Source organism: Eubalaena glacialis, chromosome 2, assembly GCF_028564815.1.
Source record: "Eubalaena glacialis isolate mEubGla1 chromosome 2, mEubGla1.1.hap2.+ XY, whole genome shotgun sequence".
Classification (NCBI taxonomy): Eukaryota; Metazoa; Chordata; class Mammalia; order Artiodactyla; family Balaenidae; genus Eubalaena; species Eubalaena glacialis.
Window position 1 is genome coordinate 163600882 of NC_083717.1, and position 20755 is coordinate 163621636.

The 20755-nt window shown below is 45.0% G+C and overlaps 1 protein-coding gene across 1 annotated transcript in view; it reads right to left on the minus strand.

Moving 5' to 3' along the window:
- SLC8A3 (solute carrier family 8 member A3) overlaps window positions 1-20755 on the minus strand; it is a 158425-nt gene that overhangs the window by 133577 nt on the left and 4093 nt on the right. The window contains exon 2 of the mRNA XM_061182700.1: window positions 2757-4602. Within this exon, the coding sequence (XP_061038683.1) occupies window positions 2757-4540 (1784 nt within the window). The 5' untranslated portion in view covers window positions 4541-4602. The remainder of the gene's footprint in view (window positions 1-2756; window positions 4603-20755) is intronic.

Sequence of the window (20755 nt, forward strand, 5' to 3'; positions counted from 1 at the left end):
CTGGAAAGCAAGCATTCATGATCCAATCATGAAAGTCATCTGAAATGCCACTTTCCTTCCTGGGTTTCATGGTTTGGTCAAGAGCTTTAGAGCCTTTCAACTCTAACCTGGCACCAGAAGTATCAAGAGCTTGTTAGAAATGCAGAATCTCAAGCTCTACTCTAGACCTTTGGAATAGTAATCTGAGTTTTAGCAAGATCCCTAAGTGGCTCATAAGCACATTAAAATTTGAGAAACTCTACTCTATGATACCTAGAAGATAGTCTGAGGTCCCTTCTGGCTCCAGTATTTTATGAGTTTAGATTAGTAATCTTCATGGTAACCAAAAAACTAGCATGCTTATTAATTAGGGTCACACAGAGATCCAATCAGGTAACCTGATTGGATCAATGGTGTCTTCTGAAGCATATTGTTAATTCATTGATATTACTATTAATGGCCTTGTTTACTGAGCACATACCATGTACGAGGAACACTGCATATAATATCTTGAATCATTATAACAGCCCTGCATGAGAGACATTATTATCCCCATTTTTTCAATGAGGAAATAATCTAAGTTAATAAAATTTCTCCAAACTACATAGTTAAACCAGTAGTAGAGCCAGAATCCTAACCCAGAGTACTATACTTAGAGCCCATGGGTTTTTTTGGCTGTATCATACTGCCTCTAGTTGTAAAATTACAGTTTAAAGTATCAAAGGTAGGGCTCCTTTTGTGAGAAGAGACTAGCAGGTTTTGGACTCATTCTTCTGCAATGAAGGCCAAGAGGGTAGTCTAAAGTCTACTGAAGTCTAAAAAATAATGCAAAGGAATAGATGGGAAACCCTACAATACCCTGGACCAGCATCTCAAACATGTGGAAGTGCATATACATTTAGAACAAATATCACCCAGAAGCGATAATTCATGAGGCTCCTTTACACCAAGACAGTAATCAAGCTGAAAATACACACAGGTCTGAGGAAGCTTTAGTCATATTTAGAGATCCTAAGTGCACAGTTGATTATTAATGAGGTGAAGAAATTGGGAGCCCAACTTCTGATCTCTCAAAAACTACCCTTCAGTTCCCTCGGTAGACAGGTACTGAATAGGAGGAACCCCAAGTCTGTCCAATTATGGCCAATGCTGTGGTCTTGATGTCATTTAATGCCTGACAATAACTTCTTATCTACTGACATTGCCATAAATACGTGTGAAATTTCATGGAGTTTTTCCTACCAGCGAGGGCCTTCATTTGTATGTATAAGCATTCTCCAGAGAGCACATATAAATGGATAGTATTCTCTAGAAGGCACAGGTTTTTACTTACGCTAACAAGTTATTATCCTTCCCAGCAAAATGACTAAACAGAGCTCTAATAAATCAATTTGTCAATGGCCATTTCATTTCAGAAGACAGTATCCCCCGTTCCATCTTTGGCTGCTGTGGGTATGAGCGCCTATGTCTATAGTTCAGAAAATCCTACAGCTGGGAGGAACTGCAAAAAGAGACAAGCCCAGCCTTGAGGCAAGGAAAGTATTGTTATTCCCACTTTACAGATGAGAGTTTTCATTTCCCATTGAAAGTGTTTTTAGCAGGTTCTTGGAGCAGTTTGACATCTCCCACTGTCTATATATGCCCCTTTTGTTCTTCACACCTTCCCCTCTACTGCTTATTGCTTGTGGATGTGAGCAGGAATTCTGAGACCAATGTTCCCCTTTCTCATCCCCTTTCTTCTTGGCCACCTTGAAAAGTCTGCTCTCTCATAAGCTGCAAATCCTGGGGAGAGTCAGTCTGCTATCTTCTTTAAAGATATCCATCTGAGAACAGGACAGAATACCCAGTACAAGATGTTTCAATGGGGAGAGGCCTCAGAGTGACAAAGGCAATAGAAGTGCAAGACCCACGGTGTCTGAAGGACTAAATGGGGCAGTAACCTGAGAAGTATTTTAAAAGAACTCTGGACTATGAAAAGAGATGACCACACAGAAGATGTATTTTTTCCCCCACAATTCCTAAGAGGCTTCTCCTCCACTGCTTAGCCAGATTTTGGAGCTTAGACCTGTGACTAAAGACAGGTGGCCACTGCCCTGGGAGCTCTGCTTCTCCAAGATACCTCCAGGACCCAAGCCATACTGATCCATCTCACCTAAACTGGGCACGCCTCACACCATAAAATAGCCTATTGGTGTTTAAAGAGACTGCTAAGTTTCAATCAATTTTGCAATTTCCAAATTGAAGGAGAGGTGCCTGAAATCTGCTTATACAATACAGTTGCAATATGGTACTGCAAAAAAAAAGCCAATGCCACTCACTTTCTTGAGGATGTCCTGATTGGGCTCCCACCGTCTCAGAATTGAAAGGATTGGCTTCAAAGCTCATGTAAGCCCTTGGCCTGAGAAGAGGAGGAAGGAGAGACCCAAGCAGTCTCCTAGCTCTTGCTAGGAGAATTCACAAGAATCCCCCCAAATCTGATATCAGAACTTCTGTCATCCCACACCTCCACCAGCCATCATTTTGAGTTTCAGTGGACAAAATGTTCTATGTCCTTAGATCCTGCCACAGGATTCCTTGCCCGAAAACAATTTAAAGTGAGAAAGCTGAAGGAGATTTTGGAAGCAGAACCTGGCAGGAGGGTCTGCTGATCCTGCATACCTGTGATGGAACCAAAGTTTGACATTAACACAAATACAAGAAAAAGTTTTAAAACGTGGTGCAGGAGAGAAGGGGGTGGCAAGGGACGGAGGCAGATGGACTGTGGAAAGGTTACTTACACAGTTTCATCATTCTTGAACTCCAACTCCCCATATGTGTCTTCAAAATCCTCACCACCACCCTTGGCGGTCCCTTCTACTGTCCTAAAGGGGACGATGACTGTGCCCCGGGCACCTGATGTCCGCAGAACCTTGACCTCCATGACACCAATACTTTCACTGACATGAATAGTGTCACATTCAAAAGTGAAGATGCCCGCATGGTCATCATCCAAGATGGTGACTGTGGCCACACAAGGGGACACCAGGACAGCCCGAGGCAAGGGAAGACTATTGAGTGCTCTGGGAGGCGTCCCCTCCTCTGGCTGCTCCTCCGCTATGCGAACGTTGCTCAACCTCACAAAGAAGTGTTCATCCTCCTCAAAAATGTCATCATCAATGATGCCCACAGAGAACTCCTTCTGGGTGTCTCCTGGCTTCAGAACCACAGTGCCCTCTGTGAACTCATAGTCAGCCCCCGCATTGGCAGAACCATCCTCTGTTTTGTAGTCCACATACAGGGTCTTGGACATGTCCCCCCCTTTCCTCACCACTGTCAGGAGCACAGCCCCACAGTTCTCCAGGCACTGGTAAGAGCACGGGTCAAAGAAGACCTTGGAGACAAAGTCCTCCGGCTCATCAGTGTGCACCTCGCTCATGCTAGAGGCCTTTTTGGCTTGTTCTGCTGCATGCTTCTTCAGGATATTGCCTGCGCCAGTCATCATACGGGTGGCCTGGATCCGGTAGAAGGCGCGGCTCTTCTGTTGATGGGAGAGGGCATAGTAATTGGCCATCTCTACCAGCTGATCTAAGTCCTTCTCTGGGTGTTTTTGCTTCAGATCCTTGAGAATCCGGATCATCTCCCTGCGGGACTCATCCACTTCCTTCCCTTCCAGGGGCACCAGATGCCCATCTAGGAAGTGGGAATTCATCATTTTCCCATCCATCTCGATGCCTTTGGGGTGGTCACCCTCTGTCTCTATGATGATTCCTCTGTGTTTATCTGTGCGGTACTTTTTGTGCATGTATTGGTAGAAGAGCAGTCGCCTATCTGCCACCCAGGCCAGAAGGACACACACTGGAAAGAAGAAGAGAGTGAGGAGGCCTTCCCAAACCTGGACCACACCAGGAGAGAAGACAGCCAGGATCATATAGAGCCAGATGTAGGCAAAGATGCTCCAAGCAGCAGTGACAAAGAAGACTCGGAGGTGCTTTATCTTGCGAGTCTCTCCATCAGGGATCACGTAGACGCAGATACCAATGATAATGAACATGTTGAAGGCTGCGCTGCCTACAATGGTAGAAGGTCCCAGATCACCAGCAATGAACCCATGACCACACACCTCAATTAAAGAGAGGAGGATCTCAGGAGCAGAGGAACCCAGGGCCATAAGGGTCAGATTGGAGACAGTTTCGTTCCAGACCCTAATCGTGGTTGTGCTGGTCTCTCCATTGGGCTTTTTGATAGTCACCTCTCTCTCTTGAGAAGTGATGACTTCAATAGATGCCATGAAGCGATCAGCAATGATGGACACCCCGAGAAACATGTATATCAGGGCCACAAAATAGACAATGACCCTGGCAATCTTGTCTCCAAGGGAAGGGTTCTCCGGGTACCAGATTGGCAGGATGACACCCTCCTTGCAGTCCGATGATCCTGTACAGGACTCATTGTTCTGCCCTGTGCTGGGCACATCTCCTGAGCCGCCAGCCTCCGCCCGAAGACCATTCAGGAAGAGCACAAAGGTAATCAGCCCAAAATGGAGGAAGGCAGAGGTAAGAGGCTGCAACCTTAACCACGCCATACACGAGACTTAGCCGCTGGCTTCCACTGCAGCACCAATGGTCCTCCTGACAGTCCAGAGACCTAGAAGAGATCAGAGGGGCAGAAAAAGGCATGAAGAAAAGGAGGACAGCAAATGGCAGGTTCCCACCAATACAACCTGATGCTTCACCTTGAGTGACGTATTGCACTAACACATCGGGCAGTCTCTCACTTGGAAAAATAGATGTCACTGGGAGGTACAAATAGCTGCTCTGTCCTCAGGACCCTCTGGTAGACTCCGTTGAAAAATGGCTTAAAATAGCTGGGAATATTGGTATTGGAAACTTAAGTGGTACCCTTTTAGTCCTGTCTCCCAACCCCTTTGTTATCTGTGAGAGTTCTCAAGAATCGACTTAAAATTGGCCAAGTATAACATGAATCTTCATCCTCACTTCTACTGTTTCTAGAGTTTTCAGCCTTCCTTATCACGCTGTCATCATACTTAAGATACTCAAGAATCAGGGCTTCTCTGGTGGCACAGTGGTTGAGAATCTGCCTGCCAATGCAGGGGACACGGGTTCGAGCCCTGGTCTGGGAAGATCCCACATGCCGCGGAGCAACTGGGCCCGTGAGCCACAACTACTGAGCCTGCGCGTCTGGAGCCTGTGCTCCGCAACAAGAGAGGTCGTGATAGTGAGAGGCCGCACACCACGATGAAGAGTGGCTTCTGCTCGCCGCAACTAGAGAAAGCCCTCGCACAGAAACGAGGACCCAACACAGCCATAAATAAATAAATTAATTAAAAAAAAAAAAAAAGATACTCAAGAATCTTGCATAACATAGGTTTGCAGGAGTACATATTGAACTTTTTTCCTGGGCTACTCCCCCCAAATAGAACACCTTGCTCTGTGTGCAGTTGAGCCTGGTTGGGAAAAACTCCTTCCCCATATGAAAAATTCAGGGAGGCAAGCTGTAATTCTGAGATCGCTTGGGAAATCAAGAGATATTCTGTAGTGAATATTACCTGCCATATAGCTAAACCGAGGCCTCGTAAGCTGTGTCCAAGACCAGTCCACGGCAGTTCTTAGCCCTCCAGCAAAACATGCTTATGAAAGAGTTTAGGTATCCAGTTACAGGAAGGTAAAGATCAGTCAGTCACTCAAATTCCAAACCCCAATACTGAAAGGGCCAGGTGGTAGAAAGCACTATAAATAACATGAAAGTGGCTCTCAAATAAGTTTTTTTTTCATCTGTAGGCAAAATTTTGGGGTGAAATGCAGCCTCCTCTGCTGGTCTCAAAGCAGTAAAAGGTGAGTATGAGTTCAGAAGAATGGAAGAAATTCAGCTGAAACTACAGACTTATCTTTCTACTCATTGCCTCATTCAGATGGAATGAGAAAGCAAATATTCAATACCTAAAAAAAAGCAATTTGCCCATTTTTCCACCTCTTCTATAACCATGTAGGGGTATTGTTAGTAATGGAGGAATGCTGCTATTCCCTACCTGCTCCTCCTTCTTCTCCGCTGTTTCCCATTTCAGAAAATAGCACTTCCATTCACCTGGTTTCTCATGCTCTAAAACCGCTGCCTGTCTGCAAACCTTTCTTTCTCCAGTCCAGCACTAAACCCTACCAACTCTCCCCCCAACTCTCTCACCACCATCACAGCCCAAGCCCCCTTACTCCTCACCAGATGAATCTACTACAGTCACCTCCTCACTGAACTCACTCCAACTCTGACCATTCTCTATTCCATCTTCTCATATAGCCACAGTCATCTTTTTTTAAAAAACCCAAACCTGTGTTCTCACTCCCCCGTTTGAAGTCCTTCAGTATTTTCCCCTCGCTCTTAATATAGAGACCAGGATCCTTACCATGACCCGCCAAGCCTCGCACGAGCTCCTTTCTTCCTCCTCTTCCCCCTCAGCTCTTGCCACTGTCCCTCTCACTGCATTTCTGCAATAATGGCCATATCAGGTCCTGGAGTACACCAACTTATTTTCTACCTCAGGACCTTTGCCCATAACATCATCCATGACCAAAATGACTATTCCTTCTTCGTACCCCCACTGTTAACAATGCTTTAGATCTCAGCTTGAGTGTCACTCTCTCAGAAAAACTTACATTCACCCTAAAAATGGTCAACTCCCTCTTTAATTTTCCTTCGTGGCACTTATAACATTTTGAAATTACATGGGTATTTGTAGGATTATATGATTAATGACTAACTCATCCATTAAACTATGAATGATATAAAGGCAAAGATTATGTCTATTCTGTTTACCATGGTATCCTAAGTAGTTAGTTAGATGCTCACTAAACGTATGTTTGGGAATAAATAAATGTGGCCCTAAGGGAAGCTTCCTCAGTGCTATGGACTGAATTGTGCCCCTTCCCAAATTCCTATGTTGAAGCCCTAATCCACACTGTGGCTTTATTTGGAGATAGGACTTCTAGGAGGTAATTAAGGTGAAATGAAGTCATAAGGGTGGGGTCCTAATCCAATAGGATTGGTGGCCTTATAAGAAGATGTGAGAGAGAGAGAGAGAGAGAGAGAGAGAGAGAGAGAGAGCTCTCCATTTTGTGAGGACATAAGGAGAAAGTGGTCATCTGCAAGCCAGGAAGAGACCTCTATCTAGAAACCAAATTGGCCAGTATCTTGATCTTGGAATCCCAGCCCCCCGATAAATTTCTATTGTTTAACCCACTCAGTCTACGGTATTTTGTTATGATAGCCTGAAGACTAATAAACTCAGAAATCAGCCTTCTTTAAAGTCATTTTACAATCTGAATTATAGCCATTTGTTTTAGGGAAAAAAAAAATCTCATAGACAAATCTGGACTAGATTTTAGAGGCTATGTAGGACCTCTTTAAATTCCCAAGGCTTGTACTCAAAGAGAAATTCCCTTTGGGACACAGTACACCCTGGTGCATACTGTAATCCTGAAGACCCTCCTCCCAAAGGGCTCTGTGGGTTAACTTGGTTTCGTTAATCCACAGAGCCAACTGCTGAGGACCACACTCCCCATTAGTCCAGGTACTGGGGGTCATCCCAGAAGGTGCTTGGCGCTTTGACCTCACTCAGAGGAGAAGAGGCTATGACAATGACCATGGAGGAGTAGAGAGGCTGAAGGTGTTCGGTATCCATATTCAAAGCCCTCATAATCTGTGATGCACACAGCGACCCTATTCATAGGTTTGGCACTCACCTAGCCAGAGAAATGTGGACAGAGACAGATCCTGGCTCCTTGCCTTGACCTCTGAAAACACAACACTTTGTGAATTCTGATAAGCCCCAGACATGAGGAGACAGAAGGTGGGCACAGCTGGAGCAGCTCTTTGATCAAGAGCCAACATGGTGACAGGCGGTGGCAGCTGCATGGCTGGCCAAGCCCACAAGGGTGGGCTATCCACAGGTTAGGGAAGAGGGCTGGCCTGCTGCAGTCAAGGGACATGTAACATTGAGAAAGTAGAGTTATCCTGATCAAAGGGGGATGAGGACTCCTACTGATCTTACCTATCTGGAGAATTAAGCAGGATCATGGTCTTTATTTCCCTTGGTCCTACAGACACCTGTGGCAATAGGTTTTTACGGGGACTATGCTATCATGTGGTCAGAATCAGGCTGTTCCCTGAGAAAACAAATGAATTGAAGGAAAGGATAAAAGAAAACAAGGCAAGAAGGTGGCTAAGAATTGCCTGCATCAAGTTTTTGGAACTGAAGGTAGAAAACGAGCCGTGGATGCCCAGTTGTTCTTTCCGGCCCTGCCAGGAGATGGTTTCTGCCTGAGAAGTTAGAGGGAGAGGGGACGTCTCTGATGAACAAGCCAACAGTCATCTTTTTGTGCCATTGCCCCAGCCCCAGACACCAACTGAAACAGATCCCAAGCTCCTGGGGGGTCCACTGCAGTCCCTCAGAGACCCAAGTGATCTTTGGTGGCTCCAGAAGGCTTTTAATCAGCCCTAAGTCAGGGAGGTGACTCAGCTTGAGACCCCCCAGAACCACCCCAAATAAGGAAGATATTAATGATTGTAACTAACACTTAAAAGTGCTTATTGTGTGCATAAAGTATGATCCCATTTCCTCTTCATAACAACCCTATGAGATTAGTACTATTTTTATCCCTCTTTTACATTTTGGGAAACTGAGTCTTAGTTAAGTCATTTGAGTCATTTACTCAAAGCATAAAGCAAAGAAGTAGCAGAGCCAGAGCTCACACACAGATGACATAAAATTTATGGTCTTAACCACTCCACTTTACTAGGATGTCCCAATTTGTTGCAGAATGTCCACGAGCCCCAATCAGCTTCCAGTCTTCTGTGGACTTAGAAGCAATATGACTGCCCCACGTACCCTCACAGGAGAGACCAACCATTTGGTAGAGTTGCCCGGTCCCTAGGTTTCCTGGGGGTGTCATGGTTGCCCGAGGCCATCTCCCACCCGAATATTCTCCTTCCCATCAGTTCAGTTTGACAAACATTAACAAATGCCTATGATTCTCCAGGCCTGGTACTAGATGCCGGTGGGCAAAATAAAAAATGATACAGGGTTTGCCCTCAAAGATACCATCTAGCAGGGGTGGAGAGCTGCACACATAGGCACTTCTACTATTGTCAGTGAAGGTATGGGCAGAATGCTGCCGAACGCGAGGAGAGCACTGAGCCAGCTTGGGGATTCAGGGAGGCGTTCTGAAGGAAGTGATCCCTGAAATGAGGCTTCAAGCATGAGTGAGCTTTAGTTTTAAAAAAAAAAAAAAGAAGAAGAAGAAGAAGAAAGAAAGAAAAAGAAAGAAAGTGGGAAGGGCACTTGAGTCAAAGAGAACAGCCCAAGCAAAGACACGAAGCCATGGAAAAGCCTGCTGTGTGCACAGGATTACAAGGAATTCAGTGCGAGGCAGAAGAGGCAGAAGATGAGGCTGGTCATGGAGGGAGGACCCAATTCATGGCAAGTCTTATATGCCAGGCTGAGAAGATGGGATTTTTTTATCCTAAGGGCAGTGAAAAGCCAATGATAGGATTCTGAACAGGAGAATGACATGGTCTGATTTGTATTTCAGAAAAACTAATTTGGCTAGAGGGTTTAGGATGGCTGTAGGAGGAACAAAACCAAAGCAAGAAGATCAGTTCGAAATCTATTGGAAACAGAACAAATACAGATAAAGAGGGTGGGCCTAGGGTATATTCTGCATATGATGACCCTCTGTCCCCTCAGCTCAGCCCACGGCCTCTCATCTTTTTCCTGGATTATTTTCCTAACGCCCCCAGGGGCTGTCTGCAAGGTGTCTGTGTCCTCAGCAGTGGCTCCTGACACCTCTTAATATCACTGGCATATTTAATGAAAGTCACTGTTCCTCTGCTCTTCCAGATCATTAATAAAACAGTGCCACCAGGCCAGACTGAGCAAATTCTCCCTCCTGCTACGCCCTCCACTTTCTCCAATGGGGAACACTGCTCCGGGCTTGTCACCAGCCTGGGTAGACTCATCCTGCTCTGCTTCTAAATCTGGGCCCCTGCACAGGCGTCACAGCCAATTTACATTAAAGTTTTAGGTGCAGCCAGGTTGCGCTGGATCTGAAGTGTCACCTGAGTCCAGGAACACCGCATCTTCTCCTGTACTTCCTCTGCCTACAGGGGATAAGAGTCTGCAGAGTCCTCTCTGTGGCAGTGCTCTCCCAGAAACACAGGAACGAAATTCCCGGCACTCTCAAAGAGTAGGAAAGATGTGACCTCGGCTGCTTAGGTAGTTTGTCTGCCACAACTGGAACTTGGATCCAAGGAGGAAATTACAATGATGCTGCTTTTCGTGCATTATGATCTCTTTGAATCTTCAGAGTGAAAAAGTTAATACTATCATCACGCCTATTTTACAGATATGCAAATTTGAGTTCATAAAGGTTAAAGAATTTGCCCAAATCACAGTAAATAGAAAAATAAGCTCTTGAATTCTGGCAGCCTGACTCCAGACCACATGGTGTTAACCACTGTGCCGGGTAGATGCCCTACGTTTGGGTACCCCTTTGAAAAGCAAGGGCCTGAGGAGGGGGTGGTGAGTCTTTCTGGATATGGAGCCCTTGCTATGAGCTTGGAGGCTCTACATACTCCAAGGCAGCCCGGAGCAGTGGTAGAGCCCCAAATTTGAAAGCAGGAGGCAAGAACTTTCTTCCCAGCTCTGCCTCAACAAGCTATGAGACTTTGAAGAGTCAGTGAACCTCTTATGGCATCAGCTTCCTCATCCAGAAAATCTGTGTTGGGTTGGATAATCTCCATAGTTCCTCTGAGTCAAAAATGCTTTGATGGCAGGCAGGGCCGTCTCTCACGAAAGGCAAAGAAGCGAAGGCACACATTTAAGTTAGGTTGGCCCAAGGAGACCTCAGAGGATAAGAGATTAAGTTAAGGGAGGGTGGTAGGAAAAGGGGGCCCCAAAAAGGCAAGGAGAGCCTACATTCTGGATTTACCAAAGGCACCTTGGATCAAACCCATTTTTTAAACAATTGCTCTTTGAATGCCCATTTTGGACCAAGCACTGTCCTAGGGATTGGGTGTACTGCCATGAACGAGCTACACCACATCCCCAACTTTATAGCGTTTACCTTCTGATGAGGAATAGAGACAAACAAGGAATTATGGACATAAGTGTCTACGATGATGTCATGGGAAGTACTGTCTTTTTCTTGTTCTGCTCTAAGCTCTCAAGTTGGTCGCTGCAGAGCTGCCTCTAACCTTGCGGACAGTGGTTGCAATGCAGCACGGCTTTATAATATCAAGAACCTGGCAGTAGCACATGATATGGTTGGTATTTTACTGTTCTTGCTTCTCTGATCTCATGCAATTGTCATATTTTGCCTTCCTTGAAGCCCCCAAACCCTTAATGACGTCCAAGCCATATGATAACTTCGTAAAACCCTGCTGGCACTCTCCCAGGCACTACCACACAAGAAGAGGAAGCACCAGCAGGCCTCCTTCTCCTCATGCTGTGTATAAACCAAAGACTCTAAAAATGACGACAACAACAACAATCATCATATCTATTCATTGAGTACTTACTCTATGGCTGGCACTGCATTAGGTACTTTTATAGCTGCTGCTTAATACCTAAGTATCCCACAATGATTCAGGTAGTATTATCTGTTTTAGAAATGAGGAGACTTGGGCCCGAAGATTAATAATTCACCCAAGGTCCACTAGCTGAGCAAGTGGCACAGCTGAGCTATGAAACTTGGTATGTCAAATGCCAAAATCTAAAAGGGATGGTGGAATAACAGGGTGGGAATCTGGAGTCCTTAGGTCAAGAACCTACAGCCCTAGGAACCTCTACCTCCTCTGGGAAGCCTTCCCTGATAATGCCCTCTTCCTCTACCTTCCAAATGAGTCATTTTCTCCCCCGCCTTCCTCTAGCACTTTGATGACCACTGAAGCACTTGTCAGACATTGTCACGTTAATCTGGGCTTATCTGTCTACAGGTCCATCTCCTACACTCTTAGAGAAATTCCCTGAGGGATTCTCTAAGGAACTTTTTTTTTTTAGCAAGTGATCACACTCAGCTGATAGGGCTAAGAGGTTGGACCTGATCTCTAATATCCTCTCTGCCTCTAAAATTCTATGATTCCAAGGCTTGTTGGTTCTATTCGAAGGTTTACCAGGCTCTGTGGAAGCCAGAGGACTTTGCCCTCCATAAGTCCTTGACAGGTCTAGAGAGTCACAAACCATGAGAGGGGGCCAGAGAGAAAGGAAGAGAAAGGGCTTTGCCCACCTAATTAAAGTTCTGCTTCTCCTGCTGCTGGATCTACATCTGCATGTAAGTCATTCCCCACATTGGAGGCAATAATGGAACTAGGATCACGTGCTAGACAGGGCTGTGCTTTAGAATAACTTTGGAGCTCTCAAAAATACAGATATCTGGATCCTACTCCAGACCTAAGTTTTGGACTCTCTGGGAGTGGAGTCTAGATATTCAGCCTTTTCAAAAGTTCCTTAGTTGATTTTGAGGTGCAGCCAAGGGAGAGAAGAAAAGGAACATAGCCTGACTAAGACATTTGCATCTCAGGGATTCCAACCATTAGGGACTTTCTTTGGACCAAAAAAAAGGACTCTTAGTGTGTCATGAGTTGACTCATAAATGGGTACCGCAAAGCCTTTCTATACACTGGACAAACATCCCACCCTCCTGGACTCTCTCTTCCTTTCATACCTTGCCAAGGAGAGTCAGCATCAACTCCCTACTCATATAAGTAGATTTTCCCTTTGTCTCCCCCTAAACTTGCTGTCTGCTAAATTTACACTTTTACTAAAGAAATAGAAAAGACCCAGAGTTCCCTTACCTACATAGGAAAATGATGCTACTCATCCATTTTCAGCAAACATGTTTCTAAGTATTTTCCCTTTTTCCTCACACTATCTTTGTTTGTTTGATGATTCGTTTATTCATTTACACATGCACGCACTTGTATGAAATCCAGTCCACGTGACACAGGTCAACTTTCACAGAACTATGATGAGGAGGTTACTCTGCTTCGTATCCAACTCATTTTTTTTTTTTTTGGCACATTCAGAAAAATTAGAATAAAAGTTCCTAGAGGGTAGAAATTTTTATCTGTTTGGTATTTCTGTATCCCCAGTGTCTATATCAGTGCCTGGCATAGAGTGGGTGTTCAGTATATACTTAGTGAATGAATAGATCCATGAATAAATATGCAAAAATAGAAGGCATAATAGCCAGTGATTTCTCCCACTCTTGGCAGTGTTCAGACGGAGCATCCCATCTGTCAGGGATGCTGTGAGCAAGGTTTTTCCAATTTGAGTTATATGAACAAAATGTAATCCCCCCTGAGGAGCACACACTTCACTGGAGAACAGTGACAGAAAACCAAATTACAACAAAACGAGTCCTAGATTTGGAAGCATGTGGAATGTGCCAAGAGAGTACAGAGGAAGGAAGGTCAAGCGCTGCCTGGGATCATCAGGGCCGGCTTCATGGACCAGGCAACTTTAGATCTAGGATTTGAAGAATGAATAGGAGTTAACTGGGTCGGAGCCAGTGCACCTCAAACAAAGGTAAGAGAAAGCCATGCTAAAGAGCACGTCAGCCTCAACAAGCAGTGTCTGTTTAAAGAACAGTGAGTAGGGTGTCTGAAGGACAGGGCACTTGAGAGAAGTTACAGAAATAAGTGAGGAATGGTTTGTAAAATGCCTTGTACGACCACCCAAGGTATTGGGGCATTATCTTGGAGGTAATAAGGAACCACTGAAAGTTTTTTAATCACAGGAGGGACAAGGTCATTGTTTTTCCTTTGTATGGAGCCCTAGACTGACGACAATGCGGAAACTGGATAAGTGAACGAAAGTGGGGCAAGACTCGGGGCAGAAGACCGGTTCAGAGACTCTTGAGGTATGTGAGTGAGACATGATCAGAACCTGAGCACAGGCGATGAGCGCGGGCCCACTGAGGAGAGGCAGGGGTTTAGAACTTTTTCAAAAGTAGAATCCATACATGCTGAGGACTAATTGAAAATAGAAGATGATGGCGAAAAAGGGATGAAGAGCCACAGGCAGGACCAAACCACCTCAGGCACCTTCGTCATCCCACTGGTCCCGCAAGGGTTCTCCTGATTCAGGGATCTCCAGGCCCAAAGAAATGGGAGCTGAAAAATTCAACACAAATCCATCGAACTTAGATACCTGTTTAGTTTTAGGGATGTCCTGTGACTGTAAGACAAATGAGGCCAGGAGAGTTCTGGGCTCTCCAGGAAGACAGCAAGAAGGCCCCAGAGCTCCACCAAGGCACCAGAATGCTCCTCAGTCTAGTCAAGGTAATAACCATGTGTTGGCTCAATAGTCCTGACTGTGATAAGTTCAGGAGATGCGGTGATGAGACAGGTCTGGTCCCTGCTGTGGAGAAGTGCACAGAAAAGTACACAAGATCGGTGTCCAAATGTGAGCACAGGGTTTTAGGAATTACCAACACTGACTGAGAATAGCCATTCCGCCACCCCACACCGCCCCGGAAGTGGTGGAGTCAGATTTCTCACATCTCTTTCAAAGGAGAATGCAGTTTTACACAGAAGAAAATGAACTCATCAAATGCACTGCCCCTCCAAAATACTGCCAGCTAGAAAAGTAAAAAGTATTTTTAAAAGATCCAAAATACCGAGATGAACTCAAATCCTAGCATGGGTTACAAGAAAGCCTGATTCTGCTCATTGATTCATGAAAAAATTTGTCAAGCATTTACTATGTGCCCATCACAGTCGTAGGTTCTTTGAAGATCATTTCTGCCTCGATGTGTTCTCAAGTTTATTGGGTGCCAAATGCGTGTCACATTCTGTTCCAGCTACTGGAGGTTCAATATTACCTCACCTGGACTACTGCAAAGCTGCCAGTCTTGCCACATCTCTTACAGTCTACGCTCCAGAAAAACAGCCACCGTGTCTTTTTAAAATGTAAATCAGATACAGTAAGTCCCCAACATACGAATGAGTTCCGTTCCGAGAGTGCGTTCCTAAGTCCAATTTGTTCGTAAGTCCAACAAAGTCAGCCTAGGTACCCAACTGACACAGTCGGTTATATAGTACTGTACTGTAAGAAGTTTATAATACTTTTCACACAAATAATGCATAAAAACCAAACAACACAAAAAATAAAACATTTTTAATCTTACAGTGCAGTACCTTGAAAAGTACAGTAGTACAGTGCAACAGTTGGCATACAGGGGCTGCCATCGAGTGAACAGGCTAGAAGAATTACTGACTGGAGGAGGGAGAGGAGGTGGGAGATGGTAGAGCTGAAGGATCGTCAGCAATAGGAGACAAGCTGCAATTTCACTCACGCGTGACATTGATGGAACGCATGTTTGAATCTTTGAAAGTTCGCAACTTGAAGGTTCATATGTAGGGGACTTACTGTAGATCATGCCATTCTTTGCAACCTTCTCTTTCTGCAGAACTCCCCACCCCCTACTGACTTCTAACTTCCCACCCTCACCTCCCACCACTTCGTTTTGCTGCCGCTATACTCCACTCCAGCTATGGTGGAGTTCCCTGAAGTTTCTAGAACACATCCAGCATGCACCTGCCCTAGGACCTTTGCATTTACTGTTCCCTCTGCTGGCAACACCTTTACCCTAAAGATCTCTATAGATCACTTTTTGATCTCATTCAGGTCTCAGATGCCGCCTTCTCAGAGGCTTCCTGCCCTCATCTTAACTAAATATGATCCTATCCTTCCCCCTCAGCACTCTGTCACACCACTTTTCCTTTTCTTTCTTTCTTTTTTTTGGCCACACCGAGCGGCATGCAGGATCTTGGCTCCCCGACCAGGGTCGAACCCGTGCCCCCTGAAGTGGAAGTGTGGAATCTTAACCACTGGACCGCCAGGGAAGTCCCACTCTTCCTTTTCTTTAGAGCACACACAGTGACTGAAATGATCATTGTTTTTCTGTTTGTTCACTGGTTTATCATACAGCATAAACTCCATGGGAGCAGAAAACTTGGTCTTTTGGTTCACCACAGTATTCTCAGGGCCTTGACTGGAGCCTGGCACAGTGAGTGTCAGTGTTTCTTGAGGAGATCAACGCTCACCCTGCAGGAATAAGCATTTTTGGAAAGATGCACCTGTGAGGGGAGATGTCAAGCTTCCTGGGAAGCCTTGGGGTAGAAAGGTAAATGGTTAAAGCCAATGACCTCAGAGAACAGCCAGTTTTGTTCATTTGAAAGCACCAATAGGACCACAGTAGTATCTGGAGGGCAGTTGTGAGGATGTTTCTAAGCACATTTCATTCTCTCCACCTTAGCCCTCTCATGGGCACCTTACTTTTCCTCCAGAGTGCGTGGCCTCATGATAACCAACATTCATAGTACACTATTCACTCAACAAATCTCCAGTGATAGTCTGTACCAACAATTGACAAAGGCCTTCTCACTCACATGATCTCATTTAATCCTCATGAGGTTGTTCATACAGATGAAGAAACAGAGGCTCAGTTCACTGCCTAGAGTTTCCAAGCCAAGAAATAATGAAGCCAGAACCAAACCTTGGTCCTCCGGCTGCCAGGGGTCTCCTTCCGCCAAGCCTGAAAAAGTATCATGTCAGGCAAGACCAAGAGACAACATCCCCTGTCACTGAAAGGAAATCAGGGCTGGGCCAGGGGCCCAGGACAGCCTGAGGGGGCATTGTTCCCGCCCCTCCCTGTTCCCAAGAGAAAACCACTTGGGCTCTATCTTTTGGAATTATCCACAGAGAGAGGGCTGACATCCCTCTGCCCTGTTGCCTACCCATCAAGGGGAAGCTGGTGATTAGCTGCTTTTATGTACCTTTTCCTCAGCACATTCTCCAGGAGGCTGATTTATTTTAATGCCATTTAATTTCTCTTAATTTTTAAATGTTAAAATATGGGATTAGGTCATATCATTGCCCAAATGAAGAACAAATGGACTCGGGCAAGCACTCAAAGTACTCTCTCTGACACGTGGCTGAGGGATTTTCTTGTACACTCAACCCCAGGGGTGTTCTGGGGCCTCCTTTCACAAGAGGGTGCTAGGAGCAGACTCCTAGGACTCCCAGCAGATCCAGATGCTGTCTTGACAGCTGTGCTCTCTCCCCACCCCTCTAATGATTCTCCTCGAAGCTGACTCCCCCATTAGTTCCTTCTGAGAGGCTGGAAGGCACAGACTCAAGATGATTCTTTCCGAATCCTAGGGGAGAGAGTACAGTGGTATGGTAGGCAGTGAGCAGAGCCTCTGGAAAGCCGCTGGACAAAGTGATTCCACGTAGACTCTCAACAGAGTCTACACGGATTCAAATACATCCTTCCTGGATGGAAAAGGAAAAGCAGAAGCACAGGAATTGAGACAGAATTGTCTGGAGCATTTGGGGACCGAGCACTACTAGTCATTCTGAGAATGGCCCAGAGTGTCGCAGTGGGAAGGGACTCCACACAGGAGTGCCAACCTCGGGCCATCAGGGCCCTTAACCAGCTCAGGATGTCTTGTAGGCCAGACATCCAGATAGTTGGGTTGGCTGCTCATTTGACCTCTAGAGACCCAATGTGATAACAAATTGGGGGCTTCAAATTGCAGCTGGAAGGTTCTGAAACAAAAGAGGCGGTCAGCACGAATAATATTCTTAGTAGGAGGTGATCTCTAGGCTGTGGAACAAGACCCACAGAACACAGAATTGTCAGGTCAGGGAGGTAGCTTAAAATCAGCACATCTAACATAGCCTTTTTTTAAGCGTAACGAATGTGAGGCCCAGAGAGAAGAAGTGGGTCTTGCCTGTAGTTGTCAGAAGCGATAATAACTAGAATATAATGTTCTTGCTACCCGTTCAACGCATCTTCTGTGATACCACATTGCCTGCTCCTGGTTTGAGTTTTTGACTCCATCACTGGCTCCTTTTATGATGAATAGGACAGATTCCTTTCTTGACCTTGTTTCACATGCCTCAAAAGTGAGGCAGGTTATTCATTTCTTCACTTCTTCATTTTTCATTGAACACCCACTGTGTTTCAGGCATCATGCAACAAGGAGTGGGAGAGACAAAAAGGACTTGGTCAAGGAAGGAAAGTAAGTCACAAGACAAAAAAAATTTTTTTTTTAATAATTTTAAAAATCTGCATTTCAATAAATATAAGGGTCTCATGAAAAACAGATGCTGTGTTATAAATATTCAGAATAAGAGACTGCTTCTCCACAAAGCCTTTCCATCAGAAAGAGGTATTTGAACTGAACACTGAAGAACAGGTAGTAGGATTCTTAGTGAAAGGCAAACCATGAACAAAGGCACAGAAGAAGAAAGGACAAGTGTACTTATGTGCCTACATGGGAATTGTAAAAAGTGAGACTATAAGCGGAGTGGTGAACCAGGCCACGGAGGCCCTTGAATACCAGGAGTTGGACTGCTGCAAAAAATGGGAGGACCTTCAGGATTTTTTTGTGTGGGAAAATGACAAGCCTAGAATGGTGTTTTAGGAGGGGAATCTCGTAACAGTCGCTAAAATGAATTGAAGGACCGGGAGAATGAAGTTGGGAAGATGTTAGAAAGTTATTGTTTATAGTATCATAATAATAGTTACTTCATACAGGTACGGTAAGGATTGAATGGGAAAAATCAATGTTAGGCACCTTGCAACAGATTCTGTTGCAAACATACAAATGTTGGCTGCTATAATAATAATTATTATTATAATTAACATTATTATTATGTAAGATGTTATCAACTCTGTACTGAGGTAGTGGTAGTAGGGATGGAGAAGACAGGAACGGACTTAACAGACATTAGCAATACGATAGTCCCCCTTCATCTCTGTGGGATAAATTCCAAGACCCCCAGTGGATGCCTGAAACTGCAGATAGTACTTAACTCTACATATAGTACGTTTTTTTTCCTGTACATACATGCTGATAGTTGAATTTACAAATTAGGCCCAGTAAGAGATTAACAATAACTAATAATAAAATAGAACAATTATAACAATACACTTTAATAAAAGTTATGTGAATGTAGTCGTTTTCTCTCTCACTCAAAATATCTTACAGTACAAATTTAAGGCTTTTTCCATCTTAACAAAGCACTTTATCACGCACCGTGGTTGTAACTTTTGTAGTGTGAGAGAGGTGCGACAGCAAAACTAGCATGAATTTCTTTTTCCTTCCCAATTTCATGGTTCTTACCGTAGATCTTAGCAACCTCAGCATAGGATTTTTTCTTTCCTTATTAAGTGGTGAACTTGCGCTTTTTCACTTAAAGGAAGCACTTTGCAGCTTCTCTTTGGCACATCCGAATTGCCAGCATCACCATTCTTGTGCTTTGGGGCCATGATTAAGTAAAATAAGGGTCCCTTGAACACAAGCACTGCGATTCCGCGACAGTCGATCTGATAACTGAGCCCGGCTACAAAGTGACTAATGGGCAGGGATACGCTGGACAAAGTGATGGTTCACATCCGGGGCGGGATGGCCCGGGACGGCACCAGATTTCATCACTCAAAACAGTGCACAATTTAAGACTTATGAATTGTTTATTTCTGGAATTTTCCATTAAATATTTTCGGACCAAAGTTGACCACGGGTAACTGAAACCGCAAAGAGTGAAAGTGTGGTTAAGGGAGGACTACTGTACTCGGATAACAAGGGGGCGGAGTCATAGGTAAACTTGGGGACTTCCAGCCAGGGTGACCGGAAGTTGTCTGATGCCATCAACAGAAAGCGGGAAGTCAGGAAGAGCAACTCCTAAGGACAAAGATGTCAGTTTAGTAAAGATTCAGTTTGAGGGGCTGACAGGACATCCTGTGGGAGATATTGTGCAAGTGGCTGGAAACAAGCTGCTGGGCTTGGAGAGCTAGAGTCCTTGACTGAGAATTCTCCACGCACAAACCACTAAGGAAGATGCTGAGGGATAAGGTAGAAGGGGAAAACTGGGAGGGAGGAGAGGATCTTGGAGAGGACGTGGAAGAGGGACCACCTAGAGAGTAAGTGGAGAGTTCAGTGTGATAGAAGCCAAGAGGAGAAAGTTTCAAGGAGCTAATGATCATTCTTATCTGACGGGCATTGGGGGGAATCAGGAATAAGTTATTATATTTGGGAGAATGAGAAGTGCTTGGTGGGTGATAGTTGGGCAGGAGGTAGAAAAAAGTGAGAAAGCAAGGGGCTACGTGAATGAATGAGTGATGGGGAAATAGACACAGATGTCTACTCTAAAACTTCAAGAGTCTGTTGAAAGCAAGATGGGAAGAGAAAATGACGGGGGAGGAATTGAACAAAGTGATATTCTTGTCAGGATGGGGTTTGTTGAGCATGCTTACAGTTAGAAGGAGGAGATTCAATGCTGAAAAAGAAAGAGCTCAGGGCAAGTTTATGAAGGCAGGGCAGGAGGGCCACTGTGCAGGAAGGGAAGGGAGAGCTTTTTTTTACTGTGAGACCAGTGACAAGTAAGGATGAGGGACAAAGTTGGGAGATCAGGGTGCAAAGGAAGAGTGTTGGCCAAGCTCACACGTTTGGCTTCATTCTCTAGGATGAACAAAGCAGTGCATGACTGGGAGGTCCTCTCCTCAAGTGATTTGGAAATTGCCACATGCAAGCCAGGGCAGGAAGACAGTTTCCAGTCCCACTTCTGGATCCAGTCCCTACATGACCCAGCGTTCCTGTATACAACCAGGAAAGCACTATTTGCCATTCAGCTATCAAGGCAGTAAATGCTATCTGGCCCATTCCAAGAGCTGTTTTCTTAATAGACACAACTCTGTATACCACATCTGAATACACT